The following is a 23792-nucleotide window of genomic DNA, read 5'->3' as shown; positions in this document are numbered from 1 at the left end:
CATATCCTAAGTGACCCAGACAACAGGGTGAACAGTAAGATGACTGATTTTCCTCATGGTATTAGGTTATTCAGGGCAGTACAGACAAAGCTAAATGCAAAGAAGGATTTTGTAAGACTAAGCAACTAGGCAAGGGCTGGCAGATTAAATTCAGGGAGAGAAATGTGAAGTTATACACAAGTGAAAATAATCCCACCTTCATGCACAACAAGCTGTAATCTAAAATTATTATAACCACTGGTGAGATTCTTCAACTATGATAAATATTTCCATTAAAATATTAGCTCAGTACTCAGTAGCAGTAAAAAAAAAAAAAGAGGCCACCCAAAGCTAAAAAGAAGAAACAAATTGAGCATTGGGAATTGTTGGGAGAGATGTACTGAATAAAAGGGCAAACGCTATAACATCAATGCATAACCCATTTTACACCTGTATAATGAAAAACATGATCTCTTTTGGTCTCCCCACCTCAAAAAAAAAAGTAATAGGTCTGAAAAAGATTCAAGAGAGGAATCAAAGAAATGTCAGAGTTTCATGAAAGGAACCATCACACATGCTAAGATTCTCCTGTCTGGAAAAGAGCTGAGGGAGGGATATATATATCTCCTATAAATATCCTATATCCATATATATCCTATATATATGTCCTATAAAATCATAGGTGGCACTGAGACTGGCACCAGACATCACCTGTTTAATGTTTCTTCCAGTACAAGGAACAGGCAGTCCTAGGAAAAGCAGCCAAAGTCTAGCGCAAAAACAAATGAAAAGCAGTGGTCCTTCACATGACACGTTAAGCTGTGGGATTCACTGTCATAAGAGGTTGTGGACACTAGAATTTTATGTATGTTCAAAAGCAACTGGCTTAATTCAAATCCACTGTTATTAAACACACAAACTGTATCTGGATCAGAAAGAGTACTCAGTGGAGAGAGCACTGTGTCCTAGGTCTACTCTGTGAACTTTTGGATATTGTTAGCAATGGAATACTGGGCTACCCAGTCTTTATGTTACTTTATTATAGAGTAAGGATTCATGTTAAATATATAGGTAGGGTAAAATACATTCTTTTTATCTTTTGTTAGGTTCTCCCTTACAAGAAAATAAGAGCACTTGTTAAAAATAAAGAAATAATCTTCTATGAATGAACGAACGACTAGAAGGACTCAGAGCTACTAATTTACTTTCTCCTCAAGATGAGGAAATAGCTTTTAGAAAAAACAAACACATAACCACTTTGGCAGGTGACAAAGTCTCTAAATACCAGATCCAGATTCCAAATGCCAATACACAATATTAACGTGACATTTCCATAAGAAAGGCTACCAAAACAGAGTGTGTTAGAATATTCCCCCTACTGCTAGGGTGACACCAACTATCAAGATTAGAATGTCTAACCAATAGATATTATTGCTTTTGAATAGCAGAACCTCCACCAAACATGTTTTTGACAACATTAGTTCTAGCAGCATCCTAGTGCACCTACCATAAATAACTATTCAGTAACTATTACCATCAGTCTGGATACACAAGTTATACAAGAAAATCATAAATTAATTCACTGTACTGAATTCCTGATCAAGACTCAAGTCAACTTTCCACTGAAGTAACTGGTATCAGGCTTGTTAGTTCCACAGATATTTAGGTTCATGACATGCCTAAGAGGTGGAAAGTTTGGTGAGAAGCACTGATGATCACAAACTCGGAAGTATATTCAAAATATCAGTTGTTGCTGCCTGCCAGCTAAGAAGTTTAGATTGGGAATCTGGAAGTGAGAGAAACACAGGATTGTGTTTTTGTCTGGGGAAAGTTAACAGATGGCCTAAAAAGGAGCAGCTTTAAAATAAGACCAGCAGCCAAAAAGTGTGTGGAGACAGCAACATGAGAATTTTTTTGATCTATTCTGTGACACTGTTTTGTATAGCTCTGTGAAATAGCATAGAGTCTCAAAGCTTGACTTTGTAGCTTTATTCATACAGATTAAAATACTTTAATCTTTTTATAACTTTGGGAAAAGAATGTTATATTGTGAATAGAAGTATTTGAAATGCATATTTACAAGATGCTCTTTTTCTAAGACACAAGTCTCTGAAACATTGCTGAAAACAACTTCAACTTCATTCTGTAACACAGAATTACAGAAGGTTGCATATCTTTATGGGATTTAATATCATATCTTCTTTTAACTTTAAAAAAATGGGCAGCTAAATCCCTATACAGCTCATACAAAATATGCCTCTCAATGTTTATTTATACTTTTGCAGAAGTGGCTCATTTACTTATTCAGAAAAGGTTGCTGAGTATATTTAGACTGTTGCTGCAAAAAAGCACTAGACAAAGTCTCAAAAATAAGAAAATGGGTAGTGACAAACAATCATTCTCTTCAGCTATAATGTGAAAGAATGATGCATGAAGGAAATTATAACCTGCATTCAGATTCTTATTAATGTGCTTTCCTACTGTTTAGCAGCCAGAGGCAGATGGATCAAGACATACAATTCTTGCTGTACATGTCAGACTTGTTCCAGCATAGGATACAGTACCATAAGCAAAACATCAAGTACTTAGCTGCAAATCGACAGAGAGAAACTTTCAGAATTACTTACCTGATTTTCTTCATGGGAAACTCTCATTTGTTCTTTAAGAACAGACATTCTGGCTGCTTCTTCTTTCCTCAATACTCTTTCTTTCTTCAGCTCAGGACTCCAGAAAGTTTTGATGCTATTCATGGAGGATCCCAGCTTGCTGTCCTTAATGTCTAGTTCTTTTCTGAGAAGATCATTCTCCCTCTGTAGTTCCTTAAGCTGAGCCTGCAGGTCTAACATGGTACTATCTCTAACCTGTCTCAGCATGGAAGGAACCTGATGGTGATGATGGTGTGAAGATGTGGTCAGACCTCCGTGCTGATCAGTATAAGAAAGGACATCTGTGTGCGAAAGTCCAGCTGAAGCAATATTAGGACTGCTCCCCATAGCTGTGACTCGACCACCATACACAGCTCGATTTGTAGCCCTTCCAAGAGTCATTGTGCCCTTTGGGAAAGTAGTAGAAGCTACACCTTCATGGTCACTCAGATACATTGGTCCAGATGTTGCATAGGCTGCATTAAGGGACTGGATGTTCTCCATTGATAATGTCTTACCTGTTCCTCCTCCTCCACTATTTGTTCGCCTATGGCCCAGGCGAGGAGATCTGGGCAAGCGAGGAGACCTGGAGGGACTTCCTTCTAAGTTGCTGATTGCTCTTGCACTTCCATACATTTTTCTTCTACTTTGAGGTACTATTTAGTAAGAAATTAGTAACACTAAAGTTGAATATTAAATTTATAATTCCAGCTATAAATATTGGCAGTTTCACTGCATTCTTCCAGTAGGCAAAAATCTATTGTTCCTCCAAAGTCAGAGACCTGAAAAAAGATATTACAAAATTAAGTGAATTTTAATCTTGGAAAATAAGTTTACAAGTAATCAGCATATATCAGAAAATAAAGTAACCCACTTCCTAGAGTAATTACTTTAAAAATAAAATTTACTATACGTTTTGTATTTAGGATGACTAGTTAAAAATGCATTTCCAAACTAATTTTATTCAGAAGAAAAAACTGCTCATTTCTTTCTTGCCAAAAAGTATCTTGACATTTTGATTTAGTTTAATAAGCTTTATGTTGCAATAAACAGCATGGGCCCAAAAACATATCTTAGCTGATATGTTAATGGACTTAAATGCCTGACCATGTGGAATTATATAAAGGAAAAAAAATAGCTGTTTTTGACATTAAGAACTACCCAAACTAAGACATTACATTTTCAAAAGACAGTATAAAAGTAGCAATTTAGCAGTTCTGTATATTCTCTAGTAATATTAGATTAACTAAGACAGAACAAGGAAATAGGCAAGGGTTTTTATTTCTGTTTGGATTAACAAAGAGCGTTTTGGATAGCAAAAAGGATGAAGGAAACAGTGTTTCTAATAGTTCGGCTGTAACCAGTACAAACATATTTTAGTAAGAAAAATTAACAATAAAACTAAGCTAATTTGAGTGAACATTTGCTTCTAAACAATTATAATGTATTACAACACCGTATTATTTGTTCAATGAAGTACTAGCTTGCTAATATTTGTTGTTAATAAGCTCCTCGGGAAAAGGTTGCATGACAATAATCTAGGTTTTCATTTAGAAAATGAGTGCTTGTGAAATACAATTTTCTTTCTTTTTTTCCTATGGATATCATATTATTACTTTGATAGAACTAGCCTTGTAATTTATTTAACCAAACAACAGACAGATATGGAGCAACGTTCTGTTTTCAAATTCTTCAATACCATCATTACACATTTACCAAGTTACAAGTTTATTAACTTTACATAGCATAAATATAAACATACAATAGGACTCGAGGATTAGGTGGGCCCACTGCTTTTTTTTTTTAAACAAATTAACCATTTCAACATATTTGTGGTATTAATTAAAATTGGTGGTCATTAACCAGATGTAACACCATTTATTTCAAAGGTAACTAGAGGAAGAACAAAAGTTGGATTCAGTCAGATCCAGTAATCTTTAACCATACCCACAAAGCATCCTCATTATCTAGAGATACATTATTTCCCAGTGTTTTGGAACGTCTATTCTACATTTGCTATGAAAAAAGTGTTGATGCAGGGGCAGGCAGAAGGATGATTTGATGTCATATTTATTAATAAGCTCTAGTATATTAAGTCCTCACCAACAATATTAGCATAAAACATTATGGATACTAATCATGTCAGCAAACAAGAAGTGTGCCGAGTTCTCCACTGACCCCTCATTATCCCACACCAGCATATACCATATGGCTTATATGAATTCTAAGAATTGCTCAGTATATGCTACGTTTTCATCAAGTTTAACAGCCAGCATAGCATAAAGTGTTTTTGTTTCATTTGAATTACCAGTATGCATCTGAATTAGCCAAGATGTTTCAACTTTTTCAACTTGTTCAGCTTGTTCCAACTACTGTTATATGAGCGGCCATTCTTGTGAATTGTCACCTCTTTCCCAAGAGGTCATAAGAGTCTTGTGCCAAGAGCCACAAGATTCTGAAGTAGAAGGCACAGCACTACACTACACTGAAATGTCGATGACAATGCCACTATGGGTGCTGGGCAAAAACATAAGCGTGGTATTTATTCAACATTGATAATTTGGGAACGCTGCCCTCTCTGCACTGCACGCAGGCTGCTCCATTGAAAGTAATTCATTTCAACACAAACATTGCCCTTGGCAAAATGGATCAAGCAAGCTAACATAACATTGTTCCATACAAACGATATTAACAAGACCAGTAATTCTGTCATAAAACATTACCACATTTTGCCACGTACAATCAGCTCAGCTATATACATTGGCACTTTTTGCCATGTACAAACAATTCTGCTATGCATAAAGCAAAGCAAAGAAGGGTACCTACTTCAATGAGAAAATGTGGTTTTTAACTATTTAGGAAGACATAGATACAAAATTACAGTCTAGCAACTCTTTTCTACTTCAGGATCATGTAACTCGTAAAAATAACATGAGTAATTTTCATTCTAGAGGCAAAAGCCTTATCCAACTTCTTGAGCCATGAAAACCTCTTAAAGCTTCCAGAATTCAGCCCCAAGGCACACAGATTTAAAGGAAACAGATGTAACTTGCTGATTTGCATTTTCAAATTTTGACATTTTATCATGAGTACCCAAATCTGCCTGCCTTTTCAGTCATCATCCAGCATTCAAGAGATGACCCACAGCTTGTTCCACAAAAAAATCTGCTGCAACTTCTCTGTCATCTCAACTTCAATGCATTGATCAATAAAAACCATATCTCATGGTGACTGGGGGCAATGTAATTGCTTATTCTAATTCTCAAGTGGCTGCATCCTCTGGCCAAATAACATCACTCATAACGCACTCCAAGAAATCCATCCTTGTGTATTTCTAGTTTCCTGAAAAAGTTCTGCAGCTCCTTCAAAGAGGATCTCACATGAGATCAGAGCTGAAGATCATCTTCCTTCCACTGGCTCATGGCAGACCCTGAGCAAAAGCAACTGCCTTCTAGACTGATACAATTCTCCCTCAAAAAAAAAAAATCTGGCCTGGTGAAAAACTAAGATTGCTAGCATAAACTGACAACGTCAATTTAAAGTGGATACAATCAAATGATTTTAGATACAGCAACCCGATACATGGCCAGGTGGTGGGGGTTGGTGCAGATTTGTTGATCCTCAAAAATATCGGTATAGGATACCCTTACACCATATCAATACTGGTTTTCCTTTCCATTGCCACAGTTTGATAAATAAATAATTTACGCTTCTTCCTTTCAGTCAATTAATATCCTACTTAGCCTTTTGCTTATGTCTCTGATATGTATTTTTAGGTACTTGTTTTGCTTTTTAGAGTGTATTAGTTGTGGTCCATCTTCTTTTCTCTACTTGTGTGAAGTTTTGAGAAGTTCTTGTCTCAAAGCAGAAGACACTTTTGTCTTGCTTAGCACTCCACTGCTTACCATTGAGCCCTACTGAAAATGGGAATCATCATCCCTCATCCAAAGGGAAGCTAACTTCTCTCTGGACTTCTCCTTCACTTTAATAATAATGTCCACCTACTGATTTAACTTTGTAACTGTCATATGCCTGTGAAAATTCTGAAAGCAACAAGAAAAGAGAAGTAAAACACCACCAACCAAAGAAATGTTATTACCTCCACAGCATTTTCAATTACTATTTTTGTTTCCCCCTAAAAATACTCTAATCAAGATGGAGACCTCTTTGTAGAAAGTGGAAGCACACTGACAATATGCTTGGTTTTCTTACTTTCATGGGCTCCTAACGATAGCTCATAGACCAAAGGCTGAAAACCCTGATTTAAAGAAATTCTTGCAGTTTATCTCTATCTTCATTTGCAATTCATTACCTACTACAACCTGAATTATTCAGACTGGCTTTCTTGCCAACAAGTTGGCAAAAGGAAAGCACGTAGAAGTGTGCTTTTTGGAAGTGTATACATCTTAAGGATAAACCCTGAGCCTGCCTTTATGGCTGTGAAAAGTCTCAGACACAGTAGAAGCCATACACCATTGCTTTATGGAAGAAGGGAGAAAGGCACCTACATCATTTTCTATTCCTTACTGCTTATACATGGAGCCTTCCTAGCTTCAGGAAGATTTCTTGTGTGTCTCAACACATCAGGAAGTGGAGGCATGAAGAAGCAACATCAGCTTCAGGGCCTCAACAATTGCCACACAGATGATCATCTACTGCCTGGAGAAAAAGAGAAAGAGAGGAGATCCCATCTTCCCATAGAACCTGCTGACACAGAGCTCTGCTAGTTGAACTTAGAGTGGGCAGGCGAGATATAGATGATTCTATCTTGAAAATTAAATTGATTATATATTGCTATTTTAATTTATGGGGGGAAAAAATCATTACTCTAAAGCAATCGGTTTTCACCCAATATTTCAAGGATGGTTTTGCTGAACTAAAGTGTAACCCTTATGCACCATAGTGCAAGGGGTGGAGAGAAAGATAAAGGGAATCAAGCAAAAACATAAGAATCTCATATTATGGGAAGGATGGGAGAGCTGCATAGACAAGAACAGTATGCCCACAACTGAAGAGACCAAGCCTCCCCCTGGATAGAAGCCCAGAAGCTGTAGATGTTGCAGTAGCAAGCACAAAGGAGCTCAAATACAGCTCATGAAGGTTATAAGCACCTAAAAACTTCTGAGACAAAAAGTCACCCAGATCCATTCAGTCTGTTCTGAGACAGACTGCAGACCCACTGCACGCACCTTCTCATAAAAGGTTATGTTGAGTTTTACAATCCAAATCAGCTTAATAGTACGAGAAAAGACAGATGCTTATTTACTTGTCTCAATATTTTCTTTCTTTAAAAAAAAAAATACTTTTTAATGTACATAATGTATGACTTAAAAACTAACCATTATAATTGTGACTTTAATATTTTGCATTGCAAACAAAACCATATAAAAGGATTCAGAAAATTAAGTATGCATTCTTGGGGTGGGGGGGGGGGCACAGACACCTCCCCCGCCATGCTCTCATCAGCCTTGAAAATCCCGGCAAATGAGAAATAGTCTATTTCATGCTAAAATATTTCCTGGTGGCTGTTCTAACTTAGGCTTAGCTTATTTACACATTTCTGCCTCATCTCATCACCTGCACTCTGCAGACAATAACATCATGGGTTCACATTATCCACATCACTTCAGTCTCTGACATTGCATTTTATTTGCCTTTTAACTATCTATTTTTATAGAGACTTAAAGCATAGGATTCTAATATGATGCTAATGGAAGGTCTGTCTCACTCAATTTACTTCCCAAATGCATTACTTCATCATTTTACATAATTACACAGTTTCCTTGAAATACTGTCTTCACAGAACCCCATAATTTCTGGTTTTCACTGGTTACATACTCTTACCCCACACACACCTCCCAGAAAAAAACAATTAATTTTATTAAGCTACTTAAACAAATCAGTGTCATCAAGTTCAAAGCAAGTGAGAATTTTCTGCATTGTGTCTGTCAATCTTTTTAAACAAGTCCAAAAGAACTGTGTAGAAGCATTGTAGTTTAGCCTCAGAACAGACTGGGGGCTATTTTGCCTGTTTCTTGAGCTCTATGAATCCTGATGATTCAGAAAAAAATGGAAACTAGATCTTGCCAGACAAAAGCCTGTGGTGACTGAATAAATTTTAATGAAATGATTAAATTCCTTCTTTATTCAGTTCAGAAAAAACACAATTATGTTGTTACATTCCATGTCTCTCCTGTAAAATGTTTGGGCTCAAGCAGCCCGGCAGTCTCAGTTCAGATACTCCAAGCCATTAAAAAAGGGACCAGTTTGAACCTTGCTACCAATTCTGCATGTAGCCACAGTGCATACAGAGTTCTCACCAGTCTCACATTAGAGGTTTCACTAACGAGCAGGTGCTAGACAGCACACAGTGTGGCTAATTCCACAGATGATTTAACAACTTTATTGAAAAAAATTATCAAATCACACTATGCTGGAAAACATCAAGAAATGTAGAAATATTTCAGTAACTAGATATATGGCCAGAGACAACAAAATGTAGCAAACCTTTCCTCATGAGATACTCCCATGACAGAAAACATAATATGAGCAAATATTCAGACTATGCTTAGGAAGTGCATTGACTACTAAATCTAAATTATCATCTTAACCATACCGAAATTATTCTTCATATTACTAACAGCAGCCAAACATTTTTATTGAAGGATGAAGAGACTTGATTTCTTCCTTCTCTTCTTTTTTGAGGGTTTGGGTTTTTTGGTTTTTGGTTTTGTTTTTGTTTTTTTCTCAGACTAGGGCACGCTATCAGTTTCATGAGGGCCAGTGTTACTGTTTCCTTATCAACTGATAACCAGTATTTGCACATGGAGCTACTTTCTGACTTTCTGTCAATATATCTCACATGCTGACCACTGCCATCATCTTCACAGGCAGACACAGCGGGGCCAGAACAGCCACCAAAATACAGATGGGGGGGTGGGGAAGAAAAAACCTAATCCTGACAATTATGGTTGGAAAGCTCAGGACCAGTTTAGAGTTTCTGTGTCTCCTCCTCTGGCCAGAAACACCTAGTCAGCAGTAAGTTTGGATATTAGCCAAACACTTAATAGCTTTGCACAACTACTTGCCAATATTAACATTCAGCCAAGAGCTCAAACATTTGTACTACTACCAAAAGCTTTAAGGGAACTCCTTCCTTACAGCTATCCTTCCCAAATAACATATAGTGACAGCTAAGTGCAGAAATTATCAACCTGATTTTTAAAATACTCAGTGTCTTCCAAACTGTCTAAAACTGTTTAGTACTATACAGCTCCCCAAATATAAACATAAAGCAACAAAATAGAAGAAATAAGAAATTATGTAGAAGATAATGCTCCTATATTCTCCACCAGTGCTCATCTTCCCTGTATTTTGAGACACCACGAAAGGAAGGAGATTCACACAAAAAGTTCTGTTCCATAAACACATGTCCGGGCAAACAGTAAGGATTTTTTTAAAACAAAGAAATCCTTTAAATACTCTCTTATCACAACAAAAAACATCACTGTACACAGAAGCCCAGGGATGCATGTGTATTTAAAGTAGTGAGAGGCAGAAGTAAGAGCCAGAAATACTTCTGGCACATTCTTTTGGTTTACCTTGTGTTTTGACTGCTTTAACAGTGGCTCAACACATCCTCATAACAGAGAATATTCTTTTCTTTGCATGTTTTTATTATCTGTGCTGATTTAAAGAAAAAAAAAAACCAGCAAGCTGATGCAAACTAGATACAGAGAACCAAGATCTATTGTACAGTACAGCTTCCTTTCTTCATTAATCTGAGGAGCACAGCATGTCTTATTTTAATAAAGTAACAAAAAGATAATGAACAAAGTGCTAGTTCATATGGGGTTAGTACAAGCCCTGCACTGTTTTTATTAAAAGGGCAAAGTATTCTTTTTTCCTATTTACTACTATCGGACTGATCAAATTACTTATTTCTGCCCCCCCATTCTTTAATCATAAGAAGAAAATCACCCATTTCTTCCTACTACTCTACTATTCCTTAGAAGTTTGAAAAACAAAATATACATGACAACATGAAAAGCAACATCATCTTCACTCAGGTTCCTGAGAGTGTCCTGAATCTGCGTTTCTAATGTAAATTTTAGTTTTACTATAGTCTGCACAATAAATTTATCTGTACTTGTCAATAAGCATTTAGTCATCTACTTTCTCTTGTAATTAGTTATAAAAATAGTACACATGTAGTTGTTTATAAAGTCAGTTTCAAAGTCTGCTTTGATCTTGCGTGTTGGTGATGTCCCTGAACTCCCACCAATGCTCAATGAGAGAACTGGCACTTGCCACCTCACAGGAATAGCATCACACCTGCCTGCCTTCCGTTTCTAGTTCATACAAAAGAAATAGTCTATGAAGGAGACACTAGGACTGGCTGCTGAATATGCAGCTAATGACACACGTGGCAAATAAAGCTGTCAGGCATTCTACTGTTGTCGGGTGCAGTGACAGCAATTAATACTTACCATGCGATCAGAAAACTCCAGCAAGGGAAGTATTTGCTCAAAATGCAGTATTAAAAATCTTGAAAAACAAGCAGTTCTGACTGAATTATCAGGATTGTCAGTTATATTACTCTCAAGTATATTAAAGTGAAGAGTCTACGAGACCTTTTTAATTCTCTTTTATATGACTTTCACAGTTTTAAAATAAGGCTAGCATTCAGTAGAGGTACATTTTTTCAATGCACTGACTTTTTCTTTATTGCAATGTTAGAGACATTGTAATTGTTTTAAAACACTTTTAAAGCATAATATTAATTAGAAATGAGCTTTAAATCAAAGTAGTATTTAAACTTCATCAACTGACACCTCCACTACTTTGTAATTTTTAAGTTAGGTCTCTCTTTGTTGTTGAAACACTAATTCTTAACATTTTATCTCTAACACTTCAGCTAAAAGAATTCTTTCCTGCACTCCTGCATGTGACAAAACAAAGTCTCCCTGGTGTTTCTAAGATGCTTAAGAGAGGTGAGCATTTTAATATTTTATTTTATTTTTCTTATGTTGTGTCAAATATTAAAGACCTGAAGATAGATCATCCAAAAAAACAAAAAAGCCTCTATAGCCAAGCAATGGCAGAATCATCATGGCTAGTTTTCATTGGTTTTGCCAGAGAACACACTGTATCTTTATAAAAAGCTATAGGGCAGCATATCTGCCAATTCTGGGCAAGCAAAACCAAGTACAGCCTGCACAACAAATTATCTTCCAACGCAGACTATATATCACTACCCAATTTTATTCTGATTTAATGGTCAATCAACAGAAGCAGGGATGTTTAGCATCATCCTTTGTTTAAAATACCAAGCACCAGCATTTACAGTGTTGTTAACTGTGAAGTTTCAAAGATGCAGGGTAAAATATCCCAGTTTTAATTGATCAAAGTTCACTGTCCTGAGCTCATTGTGCCACTGTTTTGCTAGCCATCTGCTCTCTCTGCCACTTTTAACATTAAGATCCTGTTTTTTGTTGGGGGTGAGGGGGTGGCACGGAATCACAAGTGATGAGGGATAGAAACACACACATTCCAAAATGCTGTCTGCACCTCTTCAGTTTTTTTAGTCTTCTCAACTTTCCTGCACCATAATGACCTCCTCAGGATACACAGATATTTCTAAAGGCTTGGCAAGATTTTGTCTTGCCAGAGAAAGAATTCATAACGTTTTAGTCTTTGCAGGTATGCAGGTGTCTTTTGTGTGCTAAATTCTGTATCCTAGTCTGTATTCATTGTGCCTTCCATTCTGCAATTGTTAATCACTTGCCTCTTACTTCTTTCTCGATAAGAAATCTCATTTATCAATGCAAGCCTGCATTTACAAACTCAAGTCTTTTGTGGAGGATTATTCTAAGGCACCTGGTTAGCCAGACAAACAGTATTTTTAGTTTAATTACTATTAAACAACATTAAAGATTAAATGTCTTAAATTTTTACTAAAATAGTCTCCTTTGGGGAAAAATATTAAAATGTAAAAGTATACACTATTTTTCAGGGTAACTTAAAATTATGCTTAATGAGTAGCACGATTTCGCTTTGCTTCTGCCAAAAGTTACCTAACTTGAATGACTATTTAACAGTTTACAGAAACACGGCCTTTGTTATAGACTGAATTACCTATTTCAAAAGAGAAGTTAAGAGCTTAAAAATAAGCATGATCTAAGACAACCTGAAAGTTTTCTAGCAAAAACTTGAAGACCAGTCTTGTTCTATTATTTCTAGATTTAAAATGGCAACAAATGCCACCCTTCTTCCCCTTAAGCAATGTTAGTTCTTATTTATACTTAATAATGACAAAAGCCTAATTTTTAAAGCTTCTTTACAGAGCACCTGTAACTTCAAGAGGGACACAAGAGAGAGTTCCAGACATATTAAAAAAGATTTTTTTTTTTTCTAGCAATACTACACATATACTTCATTATAAACAAATGTAAAGAGTCAAATGAGGACATAATTCAGCTTGAATTTCCATTTTTATTACTTTTAAAAGGTAAAGAAAATAGTAGGGTGAAGGAAAAGAACAAAAATTTTAAGAAAAAAATAATGTATCTATATTAGGATTTAAATAGCCAAGCTTCCTTTACTTAGCTGCAACCTCATTTGCCTTGTTCATGGAGCATCCACGTTGTACACAACAAAAACTGAAGCAAGTAGGTTGATTCACATTTGCAACTTCATATTGCTAATTTATCATCTAGTCCACATTTCTTCTGCCTCGTTTATGAGCAAGGAAAACTGAATCCTTGACAAAGCAAATTATGGTCCAAATTCTTCAATCAAATGTGAGGAAGGTGAGGATCTAATTAAAAAATGCAACTCTAAATTGTATGCATGCTAATGACACCGAGTTGTGATTCTGATAAAAACTTCAATTTTTCTTGCAGAATAGTTGTATGCATTTATTTTTTCCATTTGCATACTCTGGACTAACAGAGCCCATTGTGAGAGTAAGCAACACCTACTTACGAAGACAAATATTATTGCAGAAGTTTGTTATATCAACTGTTATATCATCATGCAAGAAGGAAAGATAGGTTAAAGATCACTCCAAAAATTTGGGAATGAGGAACCAACATGGAGAACTGTTGTGATACTTCAGACCTTGCAGAAAGAGCTCTTAGAGCTCAGGTATTGAAAAGACCATATCTGATCTTCAAAAGTAATACAAATAAGAGGTTCATAAAAGTTATACTTTATAAAAATATGTTTTAAATGTGTTTATACTAAAGACATTGCTACAAACTGAAAGCTTTTGTAAACACTCTCTGTGTGACACCTATTCTCTTTCTTTCCCCTTGCTATACACAATAGCAAATAAGGTTATAAGAGATTAACAATAAAAGACACAGAACAGAGTCAGTTAAATGCTCAGGAACGACAGAAGAAAAATATCATGATATTAAACAAATATTTCCTTATAAATTACGTCGACAATAGGAAAAGTCACACTTCTGATGCATCAGGAACGTTTTGATAATGCCAAAATAAAAAAATGTTTTTCAAATAAGGCAGCAAACGTAGAATACCGAAAAAACTTGTTACACATGTTCATGCAACAGCAAACATCTATATTGTCAACATTCATACCAGCAGTCTTGGAAACATAAGGCTGTTTACCTGATAACAGATACGTATATTAAACCCACATTAAAGACTCCAATTATTTGTTTTAGGAATAAAACCTAAGAACTGAAAATAACGTAAAAGGAAATTGACTGAATTTATAATGTGAAAATAAAGAAGTGTATAGGTCTAATTAAGTATGTTTAAGAATATTCTGTCATTTACATTAATGTAATACTTTTCATTTTAAGATGCATGTAAAACTCCTAAGTCTATCTTAGAAATAATCAGAGATACTTCTACACAATGGAGCATTTTCAATTGAATTCACTAAGGCTACTCACATGGATGTTATTAAGCACAGGCTTACATATTTGCAGGATAAAGCTATATTTTTCTTTTTTGCTACCAAGCTTCCATTCTCATCAGAAAGCAACAGAATAGTCATAGGATCAGCTGTTAAGACTACCTGTGTAACTTCCAGCATTTTCTTAGAATACTTAAATACTGGGATATTTACAATTTAGCAAGCCTAAATATCCACTATGCATTTTACATTTCTTGGATCCAAAAGTAGTAATATACATACTCAAATGATAAAACAAAAAGCATACATTTGTGCACTCAGCATGCTTTGAAGCCATCAGAATTCAAAAACATGCTGAACATCTCTCCTCTGTTCTCTTCACCAGGATATAAGGGCACATGCATGTTTTAGGATGATACCAGAAAGAGAAACTGGCTGTGCCACAGCCACGTTAGATCAAAGTTCTCCAAGGAACTTACAGGCTCTGGAAGGGATGCAATAGAGCACCTCTCCATTCAGCATAGAATCAGCACCCTGGAACCATTAGAAGGCACTGCACTTCTGGAATTACCTTTTTATTTATTTAGTCACAGAAAAGGTTGAAAAAGTTCCCCAAACACTTGGCTGTTGGTTACTAACAGCTTCATAGCACAACCCAATCTTCCACCTCTGCGCTGACACTGAACCCACCTTAGCTGAGCATGGTCATGCCAATTCACAAGTGCAATTTATAAGTCCTTACAGGCATCTGACATGAACATGTGACATAGTTACAATAACATCTGTCATCAGCTTTCCTTAAGGAAAAACAAATTGTCTGAGCAGATTTCAAATGAGGTCTGTGAAAAAGATATATAAATGAAAACCAAGGTACATCATGACTGCCAATACTTAGCCATCAAAAATAAACACGCTTTACACAGCAAACTGTCATCCAGAGAAGCACCTGAGAGTACCCATTTCTTGCACTACTATTTGACATCGGTCAACAAAAAGAACAACTATGCTTTACCATGTCATTTGTCTGCTAATCTGAATTGTTCAAAGAATGTAAGTGGTAAGAACAGTATTTCAACAACAATATATTTTGAGGAAAAGAATGCACTACAGAAAACTGTTTAAGTCAAAGTCCATACCATCACAGAAATAACAGTTTTATAACGTTATTAAATTATTCAGACATTGCACATACCACAGACATAATGAAATACGTATCTTAGCAGATTACCTGTAAATTAATTTTACTAACCATGAAAAGTGCTTAGTTAACAGTACTGAAAACTGAAGAAGCATCAGCACCATATCCAACAGGATTCAACTCAGATTTGACAAAGAGAAATCAGTTCCTGAGAATTCAAGTACTGCAGTCTCCAAGTCCATTCAATTTGTTATTTTTGCAATGAGACAATCCAAAGGGATGCCAAATAGTATAGCCACGAGTACGGACACAGTAAACCTCCATTCGGAATTGGAATGAAGTCACCAAAGTGTGTTCTGTTAGCCTCTCAAAGTCAGTAGAGCAGTATGGCCAATAAATCAGCACTCATCCCAAGTGATCCAAGCTATTTACTTGGAGGGAAACTGTTCCACATATTACCGATGCTCTGTGCAACATGTGATCTCTTGGACTAAATTCAGGAGTGGCACAGACTTTCGTTCCATTTCTTTTACTTCCTTAGAAATAAACCACACATTATATCCAGCTAAGCAATCATTACAGACGTTGCTTTCTTTAGCAACTTCCCACCTCAACTCCACAGTTACCCCAGTAACTACAGCACATCATTTTCACACGTACCTATACCATTTATCTTTTACTGATCTTTTTACTCCTTTCACCGTTCCACGGCATTTCCCACACAATTTGAGATTTAAGTCATTTAATTCTAAAATAAATCTCCCATAATTTTCCATTTCTGTAGAATTTAGTGCTAGATTCTACATCTGCACTGTGACTTCAGTTAGAGGGATAGGATAATAAGCATGACAAGCAGTGAGAAGCTTAAAAAAAAAAAGACAGTATTTGTTGAAAGTGGGATACTTTTTATTTAAAGTACACTGGTCATTAAAGAAGCCACATGTTAACTACTCTGAAGCATTTCCAGTGAATGCCAGTCTGCAAGAGTTTCTAAGATAGCCTAGAAAAGATAGTCTAGAAAGCCAGTAACCCCTTTCAAAAATCTAATCTTAAAACTTCTCAGAAAAGCTTAGGCTTTGCTAAACATCCAAAATGTCAAAGGCTCCCACACATCCAATGACAACTTGGAACTCTGAGGTATACCTCAAATTCTTAGATACATTCCATCTGCCATCCTAAAAGAACAGAAATTCTGACACTACAGTTCTCCCTCATTATTCTCATTACAAATTAAAGAGATCATAGTGACATGCAACTTTCCAAACATGTAAACTGTCCATCTCAAAGTCTATACTTGTAATATCGTGAAGGAATTCCAGCTTTCTGTGAACAAAAATGGTGTGACAGTAATGGAGCCTTATCCAGAAGTGCTAAGACATCTTTGCTACTATTCTCTCCTTTGTCAGAGCTCAGCACCCAACAGAGCGTCTCTGAAAGGAGATGAGGTTGGCGTTCCTAATTGCTATAACTACTCCAACCAAAATCTGAGTATTTAAGATACTCCAAAGCTGGGCATTTCAAAAGCTGCTGTCACTAAATGCATCGTAAGAACTCCCTGAGATCAACAGCCAAGAAAGCAACAACACAATTTAAATATTACACTATCAATGATAATTTAAAGACATTTACATCTTCTTATACAAACAAACATTGGATATCTATGCTTATAAACGTTCTTGGACCCCACAACTAGTCCACAACCATTATTCAAAGAAATAATTCTTTATTTTTTGGTCACACCTTACACACAAGCAGTAACAAACCAACATAAATCCATCTCACTTTATTTCAGAAAGATTGTTTCTTTATAAAATGCATTATGTAACAAAAAAGTGACCAATTAAAAATCAAGTGCTCCAGAAAAAGATTTAACTGATCTTTCTGCTGATCTGCCTTTGCATTTTCTTTTAAGTATCACCCAGAAGCAGCAGCGCTATCCAGTTCATTTACAGATTTTCGTTTCTGAGCTTTCCCTTGATCAACTATGATCCTTAAAAAGAAATTATCATCTCATTTTGCTTTAAAGTAACTCTTGCCTTTTTGCCAGGACTTTGTAGAAAATATAAGCTAGTATTAATGTTGCAAAATAAATATTGTGAGGTAACCTCACCATTGCTAAGTACATATAATATCACTCAAAAAAACTAAACCTTACATTGCAAAAGTATTTTAAAGCAATCCTAAAACTGAAGAAAACAAATATAATCTCACAAATAAAAGAGCAGTCACATTACAAAAGAAAAAAAATTCAGTATCGCAGTAATATTTCCTAGGTGGATCTGACTAACCATCTCCATATATATCCCAGGCGTCTTACAAACTAAATTAAACTGAGAAGATAACAAATGCATCATAGTGGATAAAAATATAATAGACACCATAAGAGACACAGGTGGGAGAACATATGTTGTCTCTGGAAGTGATACACAGGCTGGTTGCCTCACCCTCTTTGAGGGGTGAACAACCCACTCTTTTTTCTTAGTCATCCTTCAAAGGTCTGCAAGAATCATCTTTCTGAAGCAAGAAAATCACCTTGAGCATTCTTTTACAAAAACATGCATGCTGAATAGCTAATTCTCTAACTATCAAGTATATTTGACATTCTAAGAAGGCTGAATGTGCTCACTTGATATTTGGCTGCTATGAATATGGGCCACCCCTTCCCTTGCCACCTTTCTATAGCATTCAGAGCAGGCAGGAGATAGGAGGGGTGACTGGCATGGATAATTATATCTTACGCTACCATTCATCAGAATTTGACCCAGAGTTTGACTACCAGCAGGTTAGGGGAGTTGAAGAACCACCCATAGAATACGAGAAGTGGCGAGATGGGTCTCCTCCAAATGCAGCTTAACCACCAGAGAGAGTATCAGAAGTATAATGAGTATAATAAGGCATCCTAACACTAACAGAAGGTAAAAGGAAGTCAATGCTCAGGAAGACCAGACATACACAATTTCTAAGGCGAGGAACTCCATTTTGCACAGTAGGATGGCAAAGGACAAAAGATGCCTCTGCGTGCCAACTTTCTCCTTCATGTTCGGGAAGAAGGGAAACCATTTCAGTAACTGAATCCTCTACCTACTGGAAAAAAGGATGCTTCCTAGTTCAAGACAGAAGACACTTTCTGTTCATAAACCTATCTTCATGGTATAGGAAGAAAAAAACCCCACACGGTTAGAAAGTCAAAGCACATGATCTCAATGCTAGAGAAAGGAAAGAAAATAAGACAGTATCATCTTCCACATTCAGGAAGACAGCGTATCAGCCCAGGTACCCCACCAACTGAGCAGTATTAAAATAAAAGCTATTTAAAGATAATGGCAGCCAAGTCTCCTCCAAACCTGTCTAAACACACTTTCTCCAACACAGAAACAACCTTTCAATCCTCAGCACTACCCTTCAAAATTATTTAATCCAACTGTTTTCTGGAGTCAGTATTTTTACCATCTACTCTCTCAAGCAAATGGCATTTCTGAGAGAATGACAAGGAGGACAGACCACATACTCGCTTTCTCTTTCACTAGCAAAACATTATCTCCTTCGCCTTGCATTTGAAATTTTAGTGGTGATAAAAGACAACAGATATTTGAAGACATAGTACAAATGAACTAGCGCTATAACAAAACCAACAAATAAGAAATCTCTCAGTTCTTAACTGGAAGACCTACCCCACCCTGGGTGCACTTGTGAGAGAGACAGCACAGGGTTTCTCCATAGTTTAAACATCTAGTTTTAATCTGAGCTGCGAAGCCATAAGTCTCAGGGACTGCCCTTATCTCCTTAATCCTTTGGAAGAAGAAATTATGTACCCTTCACTCACAGGACAGAAAGTCAGTCCTCGCCCACCCCAGCTTCCTCCAGGAAAAGTGAAATTGCTAACTCACCTTGATGCCTTTGAAAACTGTTTTACACAGAGCTTTCAAACAAAAGTAACCGTAACGGAAAGGTTTCTTTTACAGCACTGGAGAGATGTGGGAAGAGTTATTTTCACACACAACCCTTAACACAGTCACCCACGAAGCCGAGACTTACAGTCTAAGTTTCTTACATCAAGAAACTGTAACAAAGCTTTTCCCACAGAAACATACTCCTTAAGGGAACCGGAGAAACTTACCATTACACGCTCCCTCCGTGCAAAAACGGACCCTAAAAAGGGACCTTTTCCTCTTCACATCCAGGGAACGGAAGAAATCGGGAAAGGCATTGCTCAAGCAGATGAGACCGTGAAGGGACAGGGGCTACAAGAGCCTTCCCTCTTCCACAGGGCAGGTAAAGAAAATACCAGCCAGCACTAGCAGCAAAGCAAGATGGCAAACCGCCTGACCCCACGAAGCAATCGCGCGGCACTGAGGAGAAGCGGGTGGTGAAGGAACCGCATCCCTGGCGCGCCCGGGCGGGCTCCTGTGGGGAGGAGGGCGGCGGGAGGCACGCGCCCGCCTCCGCCCTCTCGTAGCTAAGGGAGCCGGGGCGCTCGCGCCCCGCCCGCCAAGGAGGGAGGCGCGGGGCGGCGCTGCCTTCCCGCCCGCAGCGAGCGCCAGAGAAAACCGATCCTCCTCCCTCCTCTTCGCAGGCGGCGGGCACGGCGGCGACGGGTGGCCCGCACCGCGGGAGATGGAGGGTGCCTTTCGCCCGCGCAGCGGCGGCAGTGGTGGGGCGGGGTTCTTCCTAGTAGGAGAATTCAAGGAAATCCCCCTGGCAGAGGGATTGCTTTAGCGGTCCCTGTAGAGGCGCAGGTGGGGGGGTGGGCGCGCTGCTCTGACACAGCTGCCTGCGGGGGGGGGGAAGCTGGGCCGGGAAGGTGGTCGGGCTTCCTCACTCCCCGCCGACGAGAGGCGAGGCTGGGAGGGCAGTCGCCAGTCCCCCCGCCCCTGGGGCTGGCACACGACCGACCGCAGGGCCGCAGGAGGTCTCTCCCCGCGCCCTGGAAAGAGCAGCTGAATCGACGCTGTGGAGTTTCACGATTTCTTGAGGTGGGAGGCGGGCGGTAACGCATCTGCACAGCATCCTCCCTCAGAGCGGGGCGGCCAGGAGGCTGGCGGGGGTGGGGGCAGGCATGAGGCGGAGGATCTTTTCCGTCCTCCCAGGGAAATGAAGTGCTAGCGGAGAAGCGACTTGAGGGAGGGGGGGAACCTTCCTCCCTTCCCCGCCCTTCGAAGGAGGGGGGAGCCGGAGAAGGGCCTGCTCTCGGTGGGGCTGCCGGGAGGGGGGCGCGTACGAGCTGGCCGCCCTGGACATCCACACGGGAGATGGGGGCACGGGAATAGGAAATAAAAACAAATCCCAAACAAACAAATAGTTAAGTGAAACCACTGATTTAAAAAGCCAACGAGAAAACTAACCCTGACAAGTAGGATTTGCCCTCCTCTTGACTGCACTTATTGGCCGTGCTTATTTGCAACGAGCCTGTATCTGCCAACGCAAGTGGTCGGTTGGTGTGTCCATCAAAAGGGAATCTCAATTCGCCGCTAAGGGAGTAGATTCCCATCCATCCATCACAAGGCTTAGCAGGTAGCCGCCTAGAAATCAATCACACACTAATAAAAAAATATATATATATTCCTTCTCCATCACATTACTATATTGCTCTCAGCAAAATATGTATGCGTCCTTGATGCATATATGCATGGATTTTATCCTGTGCAGCACTCTTGTCCAACCTAAAATGATCTTTTAAAAAAAAAAAAAAAAATCACACAGCATCATAAATGAGGGACCCCAGTAAGTACCCATTAATTATATAACTGCCAAATAATATCCTGTTAGTTTCTGGTTTCCATTCATCAGCCACTAGAAGGGAACAGGAATCTCTCACCTTTTTCCTGAGACGATTTTTAAAACACCAAACATTATCCAGTATTTAGGTACAAGGCTAGGAATTTCCAAAGCTCATCAATTCTATTCTAGAAAACTTTAACAACAATAATATTTTTAAACACCGGGCACAAAAAATGAGACTCCTATGGCTGCTTTTAATAGAAATTGCAAGAGAGGTTTCTGGTTGACGATTCTGTAGGGAGAGGCACTCCGTTACCAGAAGATGATGTGCACTTGGTCCCATTTATTACCATGTATTTCTAAAGCAATATAAAAAGCCTGTTCTGCGAATCCATTTCCAGTTGCAGCCACCGGGCAGTCGCAGAAAGCAATATATAGCAAGTTCCTTAATCACAATCAATTTACGGTACGTATTACAGCCATATTCTCGTTTAAGCTTCTCACCTTTCAAATCATCGCATGTCTTTCGTCCTCACGTGGATTTTACAACATCGCCTTTAGCCGACATCCCGTTCGGGCGGAGGCAGGCGGCGGGGAGAGCCGGGGCCGCCGACCACCTGCCGGGGAGCGGGGGGGCGCGGGGAACCTGCTGCCGCCGGGGAGGCTGCCGTGCTCCCGGCCCTCGCCTCCCGCCCCTGGGCCGGGCTCCCTCCGCCAGCTGCGAGCCGGGCTGCCCGCCCGCCCGCCAGCCCCTGACTCAACATTCCCAGCATTCCCGAGGAGCCGCGGCTCCAGCGGCGCCGCGCGGCTGCCGCCGGGGGCAGCAGCGAGCTGGCGGCGGGGGCAGCGGCACCCGTAGGGCCGGCGGCACCCCTGGGGCCAGCCCGAGCGTCTGTCCCTGTCCGTGCGTGCGAGCCCAGGGGTTCCCGTCACCGCCCAGCCACGGGCTGAAAGGCAGCTGTGTTACCCCTTGTGAAGCAGCCTAAAAATACAGCCGTGTCTGCGTAAAACTGCAGAGGCAAAATTGCTTCCTTGTCCCTGTCCACCGAAAGCCAGAAGCGTTCAAAGCCAGGTGCTTAAGAACATGGTATCTAAAATCCATTACTATATATGCATACATACACGGGGAAAAAAAAATCTAAATCTGTGTTTTGGCTTAAGTGGAAAAGTAACTAAGACATCCCTATTTATTTCTGTTTAAAAAATAGTATGCCAAAAAAAGCAGGAGATCTGCTGCTATGTGAAGCCTGAAAGCCTTTTCATCAGAAAACTACAAACTGCATTAAAAATTACTCCTGAGATTTTATTTATTTAGTCTTGTACTAAAGGGAGTGAGGGAAGCTTCTGTAAACATCACTGACTTCTCATCGTAAGAAATGAGGGTTTTTTCCTCTTCTATAATTTTATTTTTTGAGTTTAATTGCTCTTGATGCAATTATAACTGATCACCCTCAGCTTCACTGCAACTTCATACCTTACCCTACACAGAATGTCAAACGTATTTTATCTGCTGCTTCTTAACCTCATTGCTCTAGCAGTGTGTCTAAGAAGCACTGCAGATCTGCAGTTTTACTGTAATCTGTATTTTATTCCTCTCCTCCCCACATATGCACCCATACATGCCACTATTAAACATTATCGATAAGAACAGCTTTTATGGCATTACTATTAAAAACTATGTCCAATGAAATTTATTTCAACCAGTCACATTTAAAACTAACATAACCCCTTCATTGCTGTATTTGAATTATCCAAAGCCAGTTGAAAGTGGCTGTCATGAATATTTATTCAGCAATGCAAATACTCAAAGCAATGCTAGGATGCAGTTCACAGTAAGAGTATAGCTGTTTATTTCCCCAAGAAAGGGACATACTCTTACAATATCTGTCTACCTCAGCTATAATTACAATATGGGGCAAATATTTTTTCTGAGTTCAAAGTGATGGGATAAACTGTGATTAAAATGCAAACTTCAGTTGCTTTTCAAACCTGCATATTTACTTGAAGACATTTTGTTAAAATAGTTACAAAACTATGGACGTCCTCCAGGAACAGGTTTTCCCTGTCCAGAAATGGACAGGGAAAACCAGAAACTGGCTTTGTATCCAGATAACTTCACTTGATCTGAAAAGCAAACAAAGCACTCTTCAAGAGTTAGCAAGTCTGCATCTGTAAGAAAATGGATAAACACTATAAAATGTGGGTCACCACACTGAATGCTTCAAAGCACAGGAAGTGTCCATTTTCAAAAGTTTAGTGCTTAATTTGGATTCGGTGTGCAGTAGGAATATCTTACAGGCCTGCCTCAGCATTGCTCATACCAATTCTCTCTCAGTGCTGTTCACGATGACAGGACTTTTGTTCTAAGTGGTGTCAGCTGCTGACAGTTTTTTAAACACATCGCACCATCCCTGTCTATATG

At 38.7% G+C, this 23792-nt stretch overlaps 1 protein-coding gene across 9 annotated transcripts in view; it reads right to left on the bottom strand.

The window, feature by feature from the left end:
• ERC2 (ELKS/RAB6-interacting/CAST family member 2) overlaps positions 1–22099 on the bottom strand; it is a 532276-nt gene extending 510177 nt beyond the window's left edge. For 6 of the 9 annotated variants that reach the window (XR_012044651.1, XR_012044655.1, XR_012044652.1 and 3 more), the window contains exons 1-2: positions 21875–22099; positions 2607–3406 (exon numbers count right to left, since the gene is read on the bottom strand). Coding sequence is in view for 3 of the 9 variants with exons in the window: in XM_072876309.1 (XP_072732410.1) it covers positions 2607–3260 (654 nt within the window). In the remaining 6 variants the exon portion in view is untranslated. Of the gene's footprint in view, positions 1–2606; positions 3407–19769; positions 20258–21874 lie in introns of those variants that run through there. The other 3 variants (XR_012044654.1, XR_012044653.1, XR_012044656.1) reach the window with 3 other exon arrangements.
• Between the last annotated feature and the right edge of the window lie 1693 nt (positions 22100–23792).

This window comes from Ciconia boyciana, chromosome 11 (genome assembly GCF_034638445.1).
Source record: "Ciconia boyciana chromosome 11, ASM3463844v1, whole genome shotgun sequence".
Lineage (NCBI taxonomy): Eukaryota > Metazoa > Chordata > Aves > Ciconiiformes > Ciconiidae > Ciconia > Ciconia boyciana.
This window is presented reverse-complemented; position numbering and strand designations above follow the sequence as displayed.